Here is a 19404-nt window from a genome sequence, read left to right as displayed (position 1 = left end):
CTCTCTCTCTCTCTCTCTCTCTCCTCTCTCTCTCTCCTCTCTCTCTCTCTCTCTCTCTCTCTCTCTCTCTCTCTCTCTCTCTCTCTCTCTCTCTCTCTCTCTCTCTCTCTCTCTCTCTCTCTCTCTCTCTCTCTCTCTCTCTCTCCTCTCTCTCTCTCTCTCTCTCCTCTCTCTCTCTCTCTCTCTCTCTCTCTCCTCTCTCTCTCTCTCTCTCTCTCTCTCCTCTCTCTCTCTCTCTCCTCTCTCTCTCTCTCTCTCTCGCTCGCAGAGAAAGAATTGAACAGGGTTTCACTTTGGTCCCACACCCACCCCTCCGGCTGTATTGTGCTGTAGGAAACAACAATGAGAGGGAGCTTTAGAGTAGCACCCAGCCCATATTCCAACCATATCCTCATAAAGCCTAATGTTAGCTAGTGTACTTAGTGGGTTAAAAAGAGATTAGGCTCTCAGCTTGGCATAGAGAGAGTGTGTGTGTGTGTGTGTGTGTGTGTGTGTGTGTGTGTGTGTGTGTGCGCGCGCGTTGTGCGTGCATAGGACGAGGGTAATTGATTTGAGTGGAGGGGCAGTACGGAAGAAAGGAGAAAAGAAATACAGAGAGGGAGGGAGAGACGGAGAGTGACAGAAAAGCGTAGCCTACATGTGCAATGATGAAATGTGGAAGACAGAGGGAGGATACAGAGAGAGAAATATTCAGACGTGGGGGGAAGTGGGGGGATTTATTCTGATGCGGACAGACAAGGGAGAAGAAGGAGAGAAAGACAAAGACAGAAGGGAATCATTGGAAGCAGAGAAGTGACTGTGATGAGGAAAAGGACAAGACATGGAGAAAAACAGATTCACAGTAGAGACGAGAGAGGAGTGAGATACAGAGAGAGAGAGAGGAGAGAGAGACACTGCGAGAGAGAGAGTCGTCAGTCTCGCCTCATGACACGCTCCATATATGGCCAATACAGAATTCATTACATATGTGATCTGACCTCATCAAACACTGTACACTCAAGACACTGCCCCCACTGCCACCCTTAGATCTCCATATATGGAGCTGACCTGTTCTGACATGACCTCATCAAACCCTGTGCACTCAAGACACGCTCCATATATGGCCAGTGCAGAATTCATTCCATACTGTATCATGTTGATCTGACCCCCCCATGCTAAAGCGCCAGCACTCACCAGCAGTCTGCCGTCACCCAGGCGGATGCGTGCACGCATATTTTACTATTTTGATATGAGGCTATTTTGCAAGGAATACAAGTATACCTTGAGATTCCGACTTGCCCTTTTGTACTGTATGTCTTGGGCACAAAACATTTGAAAACCATGGAAGTTGCTCTTAAACAAAATGCTGCAGGGTTGTAGGCTATTTGAAAACAACAATGGTGTTACTGTTGTCATTGTGGTATATGTTAATGTTAAAATACATTACACAAATAAATGCATTTCAGATACAAACACATTACTGTGTAAAATTCCAATGAAATATTATATAAAATATTATTTTGTAATTAAACGAAACATTCCATTTTTCACACTGTCTAGGGCATGTTTTCAGCTAAGACTGGCCTTTCTGGCTTGAAACAGCCGGCAGAGCTGATTAGACATGACAGTCACAGCCATAGGCTATTGAAATGGCCCAATTCAGCACTTCAGACACTGTACACATTGTCATCAGTAACAATGCACTTACAGCAACCAATGCACGTTTCCACTTTGCAGAGAGAGGAATTGGGTGAAATTATAAAACAATTGTCCTGTGCTTTTTCATGCCTGCAGCCAAAGTTTCAGTTCAGACATTCATCAGCAGCGAGGACTGTATTTATTGTGCACATAGAATCTGAGATGGCGTTTTATGTCATTAGATGGTGTATAATTAAAGCCTGGGTATCGAGGCTAGATGGTGTATTGCTTGAGGCTTGCCTCTGTGTAAAGACACTTTATTAATATAGTAAGAACCAAAGAGTGTGATTTCGCCCTTTTCTTTTCACCCCCTCTTTATTCTCATATCGCTCTCTCTCTATCTATCGCCTGCTTGCTCACTCTAAACTTGGCTTACTGCCATCTAAGCTGTTTGCTTATCATCATAACATGTTTTGTTTCTTTTGAGATGAGTGTTCAATGCTCTCCACACTGAGACATACAATTCACACAGTACTAACAAACACTAGAGAACGCACACACCCACCCATGCACGCACGCACATGCATACACGTCAAACCCCCACACGCGCATGCACGCGCGCACACACACACACACACACACACGCACGCACACACACACACACACACACGCACGCACGCACGCACGCACGCACGCACGCACGCACGCACGCACGCACGCACACAAAATAAAGGTTTATGTACACATTCCATTATACATTTAATGCCGCTCATTTCACAGCCCATGAATCTGTCCATGGCCGTTGCTGTGCAAGGGTCAACAAGCCTCTTTCTGACCACTCAAAACCCAATAAAAAGCCCTCAGCTGAGATGAGCCTGCTTTGCTGGTTGTAATGTTGTATAGTAACAGACCTCTGTCACTCCCATTCTGCCTCCTGCAAAATGTGTGCATGTGTATTGTGTTTGTGTCACACTCACATTGGATTCCCTCGATCCAGTGCCTCCCTATATTTAGCTAATGTGTTGTATTTCTCTCTGTGTATCTCTGTCTGTCTGTCTGTCTGTCTGTGACTGAAATGCATGTCTTTATGATTGTCTTTGACTGTGCTCTCCACTTGTTCTGTCTCCTCCTGTCTCACACTTGCATTTGTTTTTATCTGTTCTCTGTGACTTGCCGGCTTTGTATATCTGTTCTAAATGTTTCTTTATGTATGTCTAATTGTCGATCCATTTCCTTCTGTCTTTTCCCTCATCTCTTTCCTTGTCGTCTGTCTGTCTGCCTACCCGTCTGTCTGTCTGTTGGTTTGTGCATATCTTCGTCTTGTCTTTTCCCTGTATCCACTCCGTCACGTCCTCTAGCCTTTGTGACTTTGCTGAACGGGGACCAGGCTCAGGATGCCATCCGCTCCCTCCATCACAGCACTGTTCGGGGACGCTCGATCACGGTCGCCCTGCAGCCCACCGACTCCCTGCTGTGTGTCACCAACCTACCCCACACGTTTACTGCGCAGCAGTTTGAGGAGCTGGTGCGCACCTACGGCAACATCGAGCGATCCTTCCTGGTGTACAGCGAGCTCAGCGGCCACTCCAAGGGATATGGCTTCGTTGAATACATGAAGAAGGACTCTGCGTCCCGCTCACGCTCAGAGCTGCTGGGGAAGCCCCAGGTACGTCAGCACAGTGGTTCTCAAGCATTTTCATGCCGAGGACGTCAAATATTGACAGCGGATTCGACCGTTATCTCTGCATTGGAACGGCGAAATCATCCGTTATCAGCACGTTTGAATGGTGCCAAAATGTCCATACTGGCATCCTCACCACATAGCCTGGTCAAGGTTTCCCCCTGGTGGACGTGTCATTTCCAACTATTGTCGGTGCATGGAACTAGGAGCTACTAATATATACTATTCTCTGCCTATCAGGACGTAACTCGGACGGCGCTGAGTCGGGTCTGGTGGCCTTCGCAACGCTCGGCACGGCGACTCGCTCGGCTAGCGCCTCGCTCGGCGGTGCCTCACGTAGCTCATGGCCACCAGACACGGCGCGCCTCCGTCAGGACATCAGTGATAATGACAATGCTACAATCGCAGATAATGACATACTGAACAGTGAGGATGCCAGTATGGACATTTTGGCACAATTCAAACGTGCTGATAACGGATGATTTCGCCGATTCAATACATGATACCAGTCGAATGGGGTGAAATTGATATGTTTTGGTCCACGGACACCCTATTTGAAATACTTTATGCCAGAGACCCCCATAAAGCCTCAGTTATACAGCACACCACCTACTGTAGTATAAATCAGGCATAAGAGGGGACATTATATCAACATCGTTTAATAATAGCTGAGCTTGTAGACTAGCTATTTTTGAATGGCTGAAAAACCAAAATAGTGCTTAAGTGTTTAAACTGTTCATAATTTAGCCAGAGTGATTTAGCCAGAGCGACTTACAAGCATGAGATTGGATAAACAGAACTCGGATAAATAGATTGGATACAGAGTAAACAAGAACTCTAGTCAAACAAGGTAAATAATTGCATAGAGTGCAGAGAGAACATTTTAGTGCCTCAGAGAAACTAGGATTCCATAGCAACTAACTAAATAACATTCTGTACAATTGAAACTATTGCTGACCAGGTAATCAATTATGTCTAATGCCATCTAAATCACATTAACATTTGTGACAAAAAAAACAAAAAGAAAAAAAACAATTGACCAAGATATGCCAAATATTGGTCCATTGCTAGCATCAATGGAAACAAAAGGTGTCAACGTTTATGTGAACAGCAACACTCTTGAAAACACAATATTGCATTGTGGGCTTGAGTTGACAGGCCCTTTTGATCAATCAATTAAGTGGCAGATGCCAAAAATAGTTATTTTATACTTAAATTAAATATTATTTAGGGGCATGTCATGTGATCTACCTGCACAGCTTTTGTGCTCCCTGTGCTAGAGGGTAAGGTGGAGTCTGAAGAAATTAGTCTTCAGATTATGGCGTAAAATTGGGAGTGAGTCTGCCGTTCTGACTGGAAAGTGGAATGGGGAGTTTATTCCACAGTTTGGAGGCCAGGAGAAGAGTCTAGGATGTGTGGAACGCTGGGGTATTTTATTGAGCGGGAGGGGTTCGGAGGATTGGATCAGGCCAGGCCTTGAAGGTATATGTCACACTTTGCTCAGTGCGAGGTAGTATGGGCCCAAAAAGGCATTAGATTCAAGACTCAAAAAGGTTCAAAATTACCCCAAGATAGCAAGTCAGAGTCCTTGTTAGCAATATCAAACGTTTTATTCACCTTGTGTCCCGAAGTGACAAAAATTGTGTTTTAACAAAACACAGCAAAACTATATACATGGGTGAATAGGTTGGCCCTCCTGGTCTACAGCCCTACATCGACTGATCCACAGTGGCAGGTCCCCCTTCTTATATATAGGCTAGGCCCCTCCCACTGTGACTGGACCATACCAACCCCTAATTGATTCCACAATTATAACAGCCCCATGTCCAGAGACAATACTTTAACACTTGTATAATTCACATTTAAATTACACATTATCCATAATTCACCCACATATTTATAATCAGAGTTCTCTCTCTACACACACACACACACACACACACACACAGATGGCATGTCCCCTACACAAACCCACAGTTGGTAGGTGCAGCTCCCTACAATGGAGCCACCAATCAGTAATCAAGCAAGCACCACACAATATACAAAAGTCAAAATAACAAATATCACTCTGCAACACAAATAATACCTCAAACTTTAACCCTGTGTTGAATTCAGTCTCAGTGGCAGGCTGAACTGCCACATTATAATTATATGGTATCGTTCATGTACAAATGTAAGTATAACCAAACAGACCCTAGTCCCGTTGGTATGTACACTCACAAGTAGTCCACTCTCAAGCCCTACCTTACAAGTCACTAAGGATTAGAAAAACGTTAATGTGCTGTAAAGTTTGACAATGCCTTACAACAAGTGGTGTTTATTTATAATTAGTATAAAAGACAGCTATGTCAAGACTCAAAGCTTGACAGAGGTGAGGAAAGAGAACAATTAATTAATTTGACGATAGGAGCTGTCAGTTGAGCCCCAACAGTGCGCTGGAGCCGTTTCTCATTATATGGAAGAGCAGTATTTTGCAATTAAGCCATAAAATAAATAAGCACAAAAATAGAACAAAAATACATTATTTTTTATTATTTGAGTTGTGGAATTCATGTGCCCATTTAAATTTTAAATTTAAAATACAGAGAAATTCATAATGCAGCACGACAACCTACATTATGACAAAGCTGTCAACATTGGGATAAGGGAAAATAAGGGAAATTAGGAATGTAATTATCGATTATTTCCTTAGCCATTATTCCATTGATTAGTTATACGATTAAAACAATGATTGGGAAGCAAAATATTTGGTTATAATTTTAATTTTAATTTATCAATTAATTTAACTGATGTATCATAATCAACAAATGTATTAGCATTATTAACCACTTAAGCCATATTGTATACTTTGTCATACAAAGGTGTCAATCTACAAGCTCTCAACCCTACTATATTTTAAAAATGGAGAGAGGCAGAATCTTAAATAACAAAATGTTCAAATCGATAATCTTTTATAACTGATCAACTCGATTGGTTGGATTAAATGTTGCACCCCATAAAGGAAACGTTCCAATCTACTGCAAGAGAACCTGTGTAATGGTGTCCCACAGGGCGAGAGGTCACTGATGGTGCAGTGGATGGACGTGAACCAGCTGACCCAGGAGCAGCATCTCCATTCTAGGTGTGTGTGTGTGGACAGGCTGCCTCTGGACCTCTTTGATTCTGAAGAACTGATCCAGCTCTTCTCTGACACATACAAGCCTGTCTTCTGCCAGGTGAGGATTTGTGCATTATGTTAGCGTGTGTGTGTGTGTGTGTGTGTGTGCGACTGTGTGTGTGTGCGTGCGTGTCCAAGAATATAAATACACACAGGCCACCAGGACATTATGTAGTTTTGAGTGGAGATGTCATAGCAACGACGGCATTGCTGCTACCATTGGTTGCTGACAACAGTAGGTGGGTTTCCATCAAAACATTTCGAAAATAGGAAGCGAATAAGTAAGTAATTCGAAAAAAGAAAAGCGTATTTTTCTTGTTTCCATCCACTGACAAAATGCGCTTCTTTGGAGATATTAAATAAGCAGTAGGCCTAGATGGCGCTATTTTGCCAGTCAAGTGAGACGCGCAGAGAGGCGCATATTATCTCACATTTATTTTACCGTTTGATGTCTGAAATCTGATAGCATCTGCATCACACACTACAGGATAATCTTACACGATTATTTGATCATGACACACACACACACACACACACACACACACACACACACACACACACACACACACACACACACACACACACACACACACACACACACACACACACACACACACACACACACACACACACACACACACACACACACCTCTGATTTGTTCTTCACCACGGTGCATTTGACGTTCTTTTAGGCTATTCAAGTTGGTCTGCATGAAGTCCGCTGTCCAGATTGGCCACTGTCTTTCAAACAGGCTGTCTGTTAAATAAATAGGCGTGTGTTTTTGTCTAGACAGGGGCTGGTATAGTTTCGTTTTCAAAGTACAAGGACGATCGGGACCCCTGCCCTGCGACTTGACAGTACATTTCCATTTTGACTAGTCTCCTCTCGTCCGTTTCGTTCCGAGCTGTTTAGGAGAAATATCACCGATCTAACTTCATGATCAACGGCGAACGCCCTCACCGGGGAGAGCAAAAGAGCCTCAGCCTGCAGACAGAGGCTTCGAGACTCGAGTGTGTAAATTTAATAATTTATGTATCCACATCCCACCCACCCTCCCGTTCGATCACTCCACAAGTCCACTATACTCACCATCGTGTGTTTGTTCTGTTAAAAGCGATATAATGCGAGTTCAATGCTTTCTAATTAGAAATATTTTCCGCAAGTGTTTCCATAACCCATTTGCGCATTTAACTTTTTCGATATAGCCCCAAAATCCGCCACCTTCTTGCGAAAAAGTGTTTTTGCGAAAAATGCAAGATTTATGCGCATTTTGAGGTGTTTCCATTTGATCATGACACACACACACACACACACACACACACACACACACACACACACACACACACACACACACACACACACACACACACACACACACACACACACACACACACACACACACACACACACACACACACACACACACCTCTGATTTGTTCTTCACCACGGTGCATTTGACGTTCTTTTAGGCTATTCAAGTTGGTCTGCATGAAGTCCGCTGTCCAGATTGGCCACTGTCTTTCAAACAGGCTGTCTGTTAAATAAATAGGCGTGTGTTTTTGTCTAGACAGGGGCTGGTATAGTTTCGTTTTCAAAGTACAAGGACGATCGGGACCCCTGCCCTGCGACTTGACAGTACATTTCCATTTTGACTAGTCTCCTCTCGTCCGTTTCGTTCCGAGCTGTTTAGGAGAAATATCACCGATCTAACTTCATGATCAACGGCGAACGCCCTCACCGGGGAGAGCAAAAGAGCCTCAGCCTGCAGACAGAGGCTTCGAGACTCGAGTGTGTAAATTTAATAATTTATGTATCCACATCCCACCCACCCTCCCGTTCGATCACTCCACAAGTCCACTATACTCACCATCGTGTGTTTGTTCTGTTAAAAGCGATATAATGCGAGTTCAATGCTTTCTAATTAGAAATATTTTCCGCAAGTGTTTCCATAACCCATTTGCGCATTTAACTTTTTCGATATAGCCCCAAAATCCGCCACCTTCTTGCGAAAAAGTGTTTTTGCGAAAAATGCAAGATTTATGCGCATTTTGAGGTGTTTCCATTTGATCATGACACACACACACACACACACACACACACACACACACACACACACACACACACACACACACACACACACACACACACACACACACACACACACACACACACACACACACACACCTCTGATTTGTTCTTCACCACGGTGCATTTGACGTTCTTTTAGGCTATTCAAGTTGGTCTGCATGAAGTCCGCTGTCCAGATTGGCCACTGTCTTTCAAACAGGCTGTCTGTTAAATAAATAGGCGTGTGTTTTTGTCTAGACAGGGGCTGGTATAGTTTCGTTTTCAAAGTACAAGGACGATCGGGACCCCTGCCCTGCGACTTGACAGTACATTTCCATTTTGACTAGTCTCCTCTCGTCCGTTTCGTTCCGAGCTGTTTAGGAGAAATATCACGGATCTAACTTCATGATCAACGGCGAACGCCCTCACCGGGGAGAGCAAAAGAGCCTCAGCCTGCAGACAGAGGCTTCGAGACTCGAGTGTGTAAATTTAATAATTTATGTATCCACATCCCACCCACCCTCCCGTTCGATCACTCCACAAGTCCACTATACTCACCATCGCGTGTGTTTGTTCTGTTAAAAGCGATATAATGCGAGTTCAATGCTTTCTAATTAGAAATATTTTCCGCAAGTGTTTCCATAACCCATTTGCGCATTTCACTTTTTCGATATAGCCCCAAAATCCGCCACCTTCTTGCGAAAAAGTGTTTTTGCGAAAAATGCAAGATTTATGCGCATTTTGAGGTGTTTCCATCCAGGAGATTTTGCGAAAGAACCTTAATGCGCAAAAAAAAGGCTTTATGGAAACGCACCTAGTGTCACAGGACTGTCAAATCAGCATTTATGCTGAACCTGCTGGGAAACGCACGCACGCACGCACGCACGGGTATCCGGAATGCTCACCTTAAGACACGCTCGCCCTCGTTTTTTTACGCTGACCTCACGCCGACCATTCGGTGGGGCAGTTCTTGTATTCTTGTATTTGTTTTACTGAGAATAAGGTTAGAAAAAAGTTTATGGTTAGGGATAGTTTTACTGAGGTTACGTTTAGGAATACCAGGCTGAGCAGTTCCACTGGCTGTACGCCCGGGATTCACAATAAAATAGAGGCTCAGAGTCAGAGTCAACATGTAACTTAAATTGTCTTTTATTAGGGGAAAGGGGAAAACGGGGCAAAACTTAAACTTAGGGTTCCTCCTGTCTGGGGCTTGGGCTTCTATGCACAGTCCTGTGGGCAGAGCAGAGAGAGAGCTAGTGACTATACTGTATTCAGGGGGTGGAGAGTGCTGTAGGCTCTCCCTTGTGGAGTTCAGTCGGCCTAGGAGGGAGGGAGAGCGAACGAGACCAGGTGAGCCACAATACACCCACAGCACATCCAAGTGGGTCCAAAGGTTTGAGTTAAATCTTGTACTCACTTGTGAGATATCCATCATACCAGCCTCCTCATGAGTGATTCCTGCTTCCTCACTCCTCCATTAGTCCAAACTGAATCAGCTGAGCTTGGGCGTCGGCTATTTAAAAGCTTCTGTTGATTGCCTTACTGGCTGCAGGTGCGTCCATGTCCAGGCTCCCATTGGCTGCAATACCTGTACAGGGTAATATACTCCCTCTATCACCTCCCCCAGCCTCCTTCTGTGGGGAATAGGCCTGGCTGTTTCCCCTGGGGCCTATTTCACGAAACTTGGATTAACTAATCCAGGATTTAAGCCAAAACCAGGCTTGTTAAATCCTGTTCTGTACAGCCTGGTTTATTCCGTTCCACTAAAGCCAAGCGAGGCTTAGAATGGGTGGATTTAGCGAGCCAGGATCATAAAGCCTGGCTGAATAGACAGCCTGGCTTTTTGTCTCTAGACCCATTTGGTGGAACACAGATTTACTGATCCTTCTTCTTCATGGGGTATTATGGCAGTTTGCATCCTTAATAGTTCCATTACTGCCCCCTTCTGTATATCTCAGTATCTTTACTAATCTATTCAAGACTTACTGATACAAGGACTTAGACAAGGACTTAAGCTGCTAAAATAAATACTGCTGCTGTAATTAAAGAGAGAACATACTCTCAATAGTGGATAGACTGAATGATTAACTACCCCAAAAATATAGTTTACATTTTACCACTACTATTAACTTAAAACAGAATTCTTAATATTGTAAGCATAATGATATTGTCGCATTGTGATATTTGGCCATAACTCCCTCCTCTGAGGGAGCTACCTTTGGGGAAGGGGGTTGTTGTCCAGACAGGTGAACTGTGGGTCATGGGTTCAATAGTGGGTGAAACGTTACAATGGTAATATGTTGTAAAACAATGCGTAATGGTAATATTTAGTGGTTTTCACTTTTACAAAAAAAAAAATATATATATATAATATAATAATTCTTCTTAACCACTTGAACGACAGCAAACCCATTCTGGGGAACATTCACCAAAAGTAGCTGATCTACAAGCTCACAAGCTGTCATAATGTTGTGCAGCCTATATATTTTGGTTCTTTGATTTTATATAGTGCTTAAATTAGTCCTTTAATGCAGACCGATAAAAATACGGAAACATAAACCCATAATAATTGAATAAGTGTGGAAAACATCATTGGTTTGTGATCAGTTTGACTGCTTAATGAACAGTAAAGACATCAGGATTAGGTTAAACCTGGCTGTTAGCCTGGTCCGGAGCAGGTTAAGTCCAAAGCATTAGTTTCCATGGAAACTAATGTGGCATTGCTTTCATGAAACCGAATCAAGCCTCAACATATCCAGGTTAACTGGCCAAACTAATCTGGCAAGATTAACCAGTTTTCATGAAACCGGTTAATCGCTGATCCAGGCTATAATAAACCAGGATATCTGTTAAATCCAGGTTTAATCGCTAATCCAAGTTTCGTGAAATAGGCCCCAGGTTTGCCACAACACACACACACACACACGCACGCACGCTCGCACACACACACACACACACACACACACACACACACACACACACACACACGCACACGCACACTGCACTGTTACAATACATTTTACTGGACCACTACAGAAAATTCCATATGAAACATTTCATATCGAGGAAGTTACATTATAGACACTAGGGACCTCATTCACAACAGCGTTTACACTCATATCGTGAGCGGAGCGTGAGCGGACAGGCATTTACGAGGATTCCCACATTACGTGGGAATTCATGGCCATCTCTGTGAACTTGACGTTGACGTTGGTGACGTAGCCTACTGAATGGCATCAGCGTGTTTGAAAGTCGGCCAGTCATATCATAGTTTTAAGCCATCTCACCTCGCGCTTGTTCACAAATATGATGGACAGACAGACATAAGAAAGGCTGTTGATGATGATCATTACTACAGTACCTACTGTAACTCGCTGATCAGCATGTTGACAGAGACTCAGCCAATTAAAGTTTCACGTACTGTAGGCATAATGCCTTTGCTGCAAGCACCTATCTTATCTGCACCTATCTCTAGATTTGTTTGTTTCCATGTGTCCATATATTTGCTTTCCAAATCCGACTCAATCACCCCAGTAATCAATAAATCAAATAGGCCAAAGGAAAATGATCAGATTTTATAACCCTGCAGTGCATGGCAATTCAAAGGGCTTTTATCATTTCCGAGTTTTAATATAGCATTTGGTCGTGTGGTGAACTGTACAAATTAACTTCTTTCTCATTATGTGAAAGTAACTGTAACATCAGTTAACTTATTAACGTTCTGACATTTAACAAGTAGTGAAGCAATGCGTGCCAAGTTGGCAAGTTTCGTTTATAATTATACATATAACTCACGCTGTTTGCTTGAAGATCTGTCCGTGCAGAGACCCGCCTGTCAAAATTAACTGATCTACAAGCTCATTGCGGTTCACTGTTGTATAACTTGATCTGTGCAGGCTATGATGACGTATTTCGATATTTCCTGTTGCCTTATATGGTGTGGAATGGGCATGGATGTTCCATCAAACCAGGCGACAGCAGGCGAATCGCTTGGGAAAGAGGCAGAAAGGGTACACCAGGCGATCCGCACAAATGAAGTGATTACACCACCTTCGCTGAATAACATGGGAAATTGCTGCAGCTTGATCGGACGGATAAATACGATATCATTACGGATCTCCTTTACACCAGGGGCCTGTTTCACGAAACTTGGATTAACTAATCCAGGATTTAAGCCAAAACCAGGCTTGTTAAATCCTGGTCTGTACAGCCTCGTTTATTCCATTCCACTAAAGCCAAGCAAGGCTTAGAATGGGTGGATTTATCGAGCCAGGATCATAAAGCCTGGCTGAATGCAGAGCCTGGCTTTTCCTCTCTAGACCCATTCGGTGGAACACAGATTTAGAGATCCTTCTTCTTCGTGGGGTATTATGGCAGTTGGCATCCTTAATAGTTGCATTACTGCCCCTTCTGTATATCTCAGTATCTTTACTAATCTATTCCAGACTTACTGATACAAGGACTTAAGCTTCTAAAATAAATACTGCTGCTGTAATTAAAGAGAGAAAATACTCTCAATAGTGGATAGACTGAATGATTAACTACCCCAAAAATATAGTCTACATTTTACCACTACTCTTAACTTAAAACTTCATAATGAAATCGTCATAATAAATGTAACAGAATTCTTAATATTGTAAGCATAATGATATTGTAGCATCGTGATGGGTCCATCGTCATGGGTCCAATAGTGGGTGAAATGTTACAATGGTAATATGTTGTAAAACAATGAGTAATGGTAATATTTAGTAATGTTTTCACCTTTAGTCCTTTAATGCAGACCAATTAAAACAAGGCAACATAAACCCATAATAATTGAATAAGTGTGGAAAAAAATCATTGGTTTGTGATCAGATTGACTGCTTAATGAACAGTAAAGACATCAGGATTAGGTTAAACCTGGCTATTAGCCTGGTCCACAGCATTAGTTTCCATGGTAACTAGTGTGGCATTACTTTCATGAAACTGAATCAAGCCTCAACATATCCAGGTTAACTGGCAAAATTAATCTGGCAAGATTAACCAGCTTTCATGAAACCGGTTAATCGCTGATCCAGGATATATTAAAACAGGATATCTGTTAAATCCCGGTTTAATCTCTAATCCAAGTTTCGTGAAACGGGCCCCTGGGCGTACATTTTCGTTGTGAATGAGGACCTAGCACTCACACTTAAACACTGCCGGGGAAGGGCCCTTCACGGAAGCACTGTGAAATCTTCAATGTAAATTTCCCCACGTTTCCCATACAGTACAACCATGCATATGTTTTCTTTATTTAATTTTCTAATTTATATTTCTATTTAATTTTATCTGTCACAGTCGGTTCTGCCTATATATATTGCACCTTAATCCATTATATTCATCCTCCCCCGCATGTCCATTTGGGCATCACTCACTCGCATCTGCCATCTACTGTATACTCCAATTTTAGCTCCACCCCTCTGGCCTGCTCCCACACAGAAATCAATACACGTACATCATCTGGGTCCCTTGATGCTTTGTGGGCGTTTAGCTCATGTTGCAACACTGTTGCAGAGCCAGCAGGCGTTGACCTATGGTTCAGCATTTCGTGAGCGTGTGTGTGTGTGTGTGTGTGTGTGTGTGTGTGTGTGTGTGTGTGCGTGCGTGCGTGCGTGCGTGCGTGCGTGCGTGCGTGCGTGCGTGCGTGCGTGCGTGCGTGCGTCAGTGCGTGCGTGCGTGCGTGAATCAGTGCGTGCGTGCATCAGTGCGTGTGCACATGCACGTACGCATGCGTGTGACTATACACATGAATTGGTTCGTAAGATACTAGAATTTCGCCACCCTTTGGGCGGCTCATCCTAGAGTTACGTTGCAGCTAGGGTTGGGATTCGGAACCGGGTCCATTTCAGACCCGGTTCCGACATTGCGGATCCGGAGCCGGTTCCATCGTTTTTTTATTAGCGGTTCCCCAAACGGTTCTTATCAGTCGTCATTTCGCTCCGCTGTGTCTGTGCATGCAAGCAAGCAGAGCCTGGGGTGATGTCACCCCACCTACATGAGTGCATGAGTGAGTGGGGTCGGGGAGGATACGCCCACTGTTCTGTGCATTTAGCGACCGCCGCGGAGCGAGTGGGACTGGGACAGTATGTCGAAGAGATCTCCAAAGTGTGGTTAACAGAGAGGGAAATGACTCTGAGGCTGAGCACGCAAGTGCAATACATGCGATAGTTCCCTGGCTACACGAGTCCACAACTCACGAGAATAATCTAGGGCGGCACATCGCGTTTGTGAGCCATGCGGAAAGCCGTGCCTGCACTCCCCGCAGCTCCACCACAGCCGGTGGGGGATGATGATGATGCAAGGCTCGTTCACTTTCCCCAGGCTAGTAACGTAATAGAAAATAAAAACTACTAACGTCTACAGAGCTTTTCATTAGGCGTATTGTACAACTGTTGTTAATGGTGTTAATTTAGAACGCCAATGACTCAACGTCTTTCTGTCTGATATTTTATGAATCACGTTAACTATAGAGCCAAGTCAATTTGTCTGCACTTATTTTTACAATTTATAAGCAACTCAACTGCTTTTGATTTGGCTCTAAATTAATCGCGTGGCTGTTGAGAGCCCAGCGTTTAGGTGCATATACCTCCATAGATTGATTACTTTATAAACAGTTTGCAGAAAAAAGCACAGGAACGTAGCCTACAGTTCAATACAAGGTCTGCTAAGAGGATTTTATAATCCAAGAAAGCACTATGGCTTGTTTCCATTAGGGTAAGAGGTCCTTCATATTAAATTACACAACAATGATATTGTTGTGGTGTCTAGCTGGTGGTGGTGGTGGTGAAGTTTAGAAAAAAAGGGGAAAAAAATAATATTAGGATCCGTTAAGGGAACCGTTAGGAACCGGAACCGTTAAGAGGGATCCGGGAAGGATCCGGAAACGTTAAAATCCTAACGAATCCCAACCCTAGTTGCAGCGCAATATGGGAAGAAGGAAATTGCGGGAGTTGACAGACTCCACTTCATGTTTCAGCTGTGTTATTAAACCCAGTATTGTGCCCTGCACATGTAGTAACGGATGGGTTATTATTATTATGTGTTGTATTGTTTTGTATTATTTTGATTAGTGATGCTGAAATCAAACTACACACGCACACGCGCGTGAGTCCGTGGTGGGACTGGAAAATACATAATGCACGGAAGATGGTGGCAATGCAATGACCATTGTTCCGCGGGTGGTGTTGAGGCTCGACGATCGGCGCGACATGAGGAGATAGATCTGGAACGACGCGGGGGGTAAGTCGGTGACGTCACTGCCGTGTGAGTGCAGTGGGTAGGACGGCGGTGCAGTGGCGGGCGGGTTTGGCATGACGTAGCTGTTGACTTTGGGTCCCTTATCCGTGTTTGCGCACAACTTTAGCTATGTATACAGATCCACCAGATAGCACCAAAACTGATAAACCCACACAATCAATTATAATTCAACATCAGTAACAAAATGATGAATACAATTAAAAACATGGCACTGAGCCATATGGGTTCTGAGCCTTCATTTGATACTCTTCTGGCTGGGAATCAAACCGGGGACTCACGAGTCACCGTCAGGCATTAGAGCCCATGTGCTCTGCTAATGCTGCGTTCACACGGGCAGATACAAAGATACAGTCTACCATTAATTTTCAATGGAAGCCTGCAGCGACATGAAGCTACACAGATACATGCAATGTTTGTAGCTGCTGCAAAAGCTACAACAGCTTCAAAGCTACAGAAACGTTGAGCTATTTTCAACTTCTATACAAAGATACAAAGCTATGTATACGCTGTGTAGCTTCGTATCTGCATCTGCCAGTGTGAAGCAGCATCACGGGTTACTCCACTATGACTGCTTTTAATGTTTGTACACTATAACTGCTTTTAATATTCTTCTTTCGGTTACATTTAGTTTCTTATTTCGATCGAACAAATAACACAAATTCGAATTAGCAAGTTGCCCGGTTGAGATAACATACTATTCCACCAGGTAAAACCTATATAGAAGGTGGTCTGAGACTTTGCATCGTGCGTCATACTCACTCCTGATGGATCTGAAGGGCACTTTAATAAATCCTGCTGATGTACCGTCAATCTATTACCTCCGCGGAGGCCACTGAACACTGGCCACGTGCTCCACTCATCGCCTGCACAGTGCACTTAACCTGCACCCCCGTGCACCCCCTCACCATGCCATAGAATTACAGCACAGTCCAATCCTCTGTGTTCATTTATCTCTTGACTGTAAAATATTACCAATTGCACAATCTCAGGGTTGAATTTACATTGAAGATTTCACAGTGCTTCCGTGAAGGGCCCTTCCCCGGCAGTGTTTAAGTGTGAGTCAGCCCATGAGAGGTGCATGGAGGCGGAGCTGACCATGACGAATGTCAGCTGTAATGGGGTGGGGGAGAAACCAACATGTAGGCAGTGGATGATAAGAGGAGGAGAGTTTTTCAAATGTCAGATCTATTAGAGGGATGGATGGATGGATGGATGGATGGATGGATGGATGGATGGAGAGAATGTCAGCCCTAATAGTGGAATGGAGCGGGGGATGGAGAGATGAAGTGATACAACAAAGGGATGGAGTGAGATGTTTAAAAAAAATAGGTGATTAATGTCATAATTGGGAGTTCTATTCTATCAATGCCATGATGGGCATTACGCTGCATATTTTATGATTGATGATTGATGGTGTTATGGGTGCCAGCTGTGTCACTGGTCAGCTAGCCTCGGAAACCCAGACGTTTTTATTTCCAGGGAGAAAAAAAAAAGTCTGGGTCCGAGTCCACTTCAATTCGGCATAGAGTAGCGCAAACATCACTCACTCTCTGCTTATTTCTGATCGTCTGCACCTTTGTTAAATTGACACACACGCACACATATACACACACACACTCCTCTCTAATGAATTAGTCTCATGTCTAGCAGCTGCGCATAGTTTCTGCCGGCGGATCCTGCCGGGAGCTGCCTATGCCATAAGAAGCATAGGTGAGTTCCAGGCTACTGGTCAGCTGACCCGGCACAACATGTATGGTATATAGGTGCATGTGTGTGTACTGCAGTGTCTGATGAACAGCCGAGCGGCTCGGAAAGTCAGGTCCAATGGTGTAAGGAACCTAAAGAAACCTTTTAAAGCTTTGGAGCATGATCCAGTGTGCGGTTTACCTTACATTTCTTTGTGGAGTGAATGATAGCACAGTGACTGATGGAATACTTTGGAACTGTGTTGGGAACTTGGGATAGATGGAAAGTTGTAGGGAGAGACAGGCTGATGAATGAAGGAAGGTGAAATGAGGGAGAGAATGCCAGTCACATTAGAGGCACGGGCACAGATCAATGGCTTATAGTGTCTGCCTTAAAAGAGACGGAGGTCCTTGTACTGTACAGCATCTTCATGTCCATGTATTTTGTCAGTGTAGCGGGAAACCAAATTCTAGCAAGCACACTTTTCTCACTGGTACAAACATTTTGTCGAAAAAAACCAAGAATCCTCTATTTTACCACTTAAACCCTTTATTACGTTTTGTTAACAGGTTAACTGCGGACCATTTACGGCCGTCTTTTAGGCTAGACTGCCTAAGTTTAAAGTTACCTTTGAACAGCCACTGCACCGACCACTAAGTTTCTTGTCATGAAAATCCACTTTAAAACGGTGTAATCGCTTGTTGTAGTGTTGAAAAGTATTCCAAAGTGCCGATCACAACAACAGAACGGAGCAGGAAGTGCTCCGCTCCGTTCCACCCCCACCATTGTAATGAATAGAGACTCAATTTCCCTTAACTGGAGTCCCCCAGGGTTCTATATTATGCCCCTGCTTTTCTCCCTCTGCAACAATTTCTTTCACCAACAATAGCCGATATGACACGTTCACCCTAGAATACTACTGTGTAGTATACATACACCTGTGTACAGTAGGGTATACTGTATACAGTTCATATACTATGTATATCTATCTATGTATGTTTATAGGGGAAATGACCATTGTTTACTATCGCTCAACCACCCATTAACTTGATTCAGAGTGTTGCTGAGGATAAGAATGCGCTTTTTTGATTACTGTATACTGTATGTCAAATATAACGGTGATAGAAGGATTTCTATCACCGTTCAGATTTGCTGTAAATGGAAAAATAATTTAACAAGTACAGTGAAACTCAGGTCTTGTTTTTAAAGGTGTCTAAGTGGTTAATTAACACTGCTACAGTACACCATGGCAGTCATAGCCTCGCAGTGGCCAGACGCGAATCTGCCAGTGGCAAAAAATAAATTGCCTTCGGCATATCCCACACAGTGTGTGTGATATTAGTATGGCCAAGCCAGGCTAGTTAAGTCAAGCCCTAGGCCTAGGCCTAGGCCTAGATAATAATTTAAAGATAAAGATTAAAGAGTATTTGAATTGGTCAAATCAGCAATAGAATTCATGTACAAGAACATCTTTCATAAAACTGTGTGTGTGTGATATTAGTGTGGCCAAGCCAGGCTAGTTAAGTCAAGCCCTAGGCCTAGGCATAGATAATAATTTAAAGATAAAGATTAAAGAGTATTTGAATTGGTCAAATCAGCAATAGAATTCATGTACAAGAACATCTTTCATAAAACTCCAATGGTCTTGTATATTTCATAAAAGCAATGGTTAGGAACATTCTAAACAACAATGTTTAGAATGATTATACTGATTTTGCATATTCTATTGTGCTAATAATTTAGGAAAACAGAGCGCTAGTGTGGGCGCCCTCTTCACACCGCTTCACAAATCGCATATTAATTGGGACTTGGCCTGAAAAATAATTTCAGTTGTGAGAAATGTATATATTTATTTATTTTGCTTCCATGTCTGTGTACAGCTGATTAAAGACTTTGAAAGCATAAGGTTTATTGTAA

General features: G+C 43.3%; 1 protein-coding gene across 1 annotated transcript in view; it reads left to right on the top strand.

Annotated features, from left to right (window-relative positions):
* raver2 (ribonucleoprotein, PTB-binding 2) overlaps nucleotides 1-19404 on the top strand; it is a 107928-nt gene that overhangs the window by 51398 nt on the left and 37126 nt on the right. Inside the window, exons 3-4 of the mRNA XM_079504940.1 lie at nucleotides 2976-3283; nucleotides 6349-6513. Coding sequence (XP_079361066.1) covers nucleotides 2976-3283; nucleotides 6349-6513 — 473 coding nt within the window. The remainder of the gene's footprint in view (nucleotides 1-2975; nucleotides 3284-6348; nucleotides 6514-19404) is intronic.

Source organism: Electrona antarctica, assembly GCF_951216825.1.
Source record: "Electrona antarctica genome assembly, chromosome: 7".
In the NCBI taxonomy this organism is placed as follows: Eukaryota; Metazoa; Chordata; class Actinopteri; order Myctophiformes; family Myctophidae; genus Electrona; species Electrona antarctica.
Note: the sequence above shows the minus strand (reverse complement) of the source record. Positions and strands in the feature narration are given on the sequence as shown.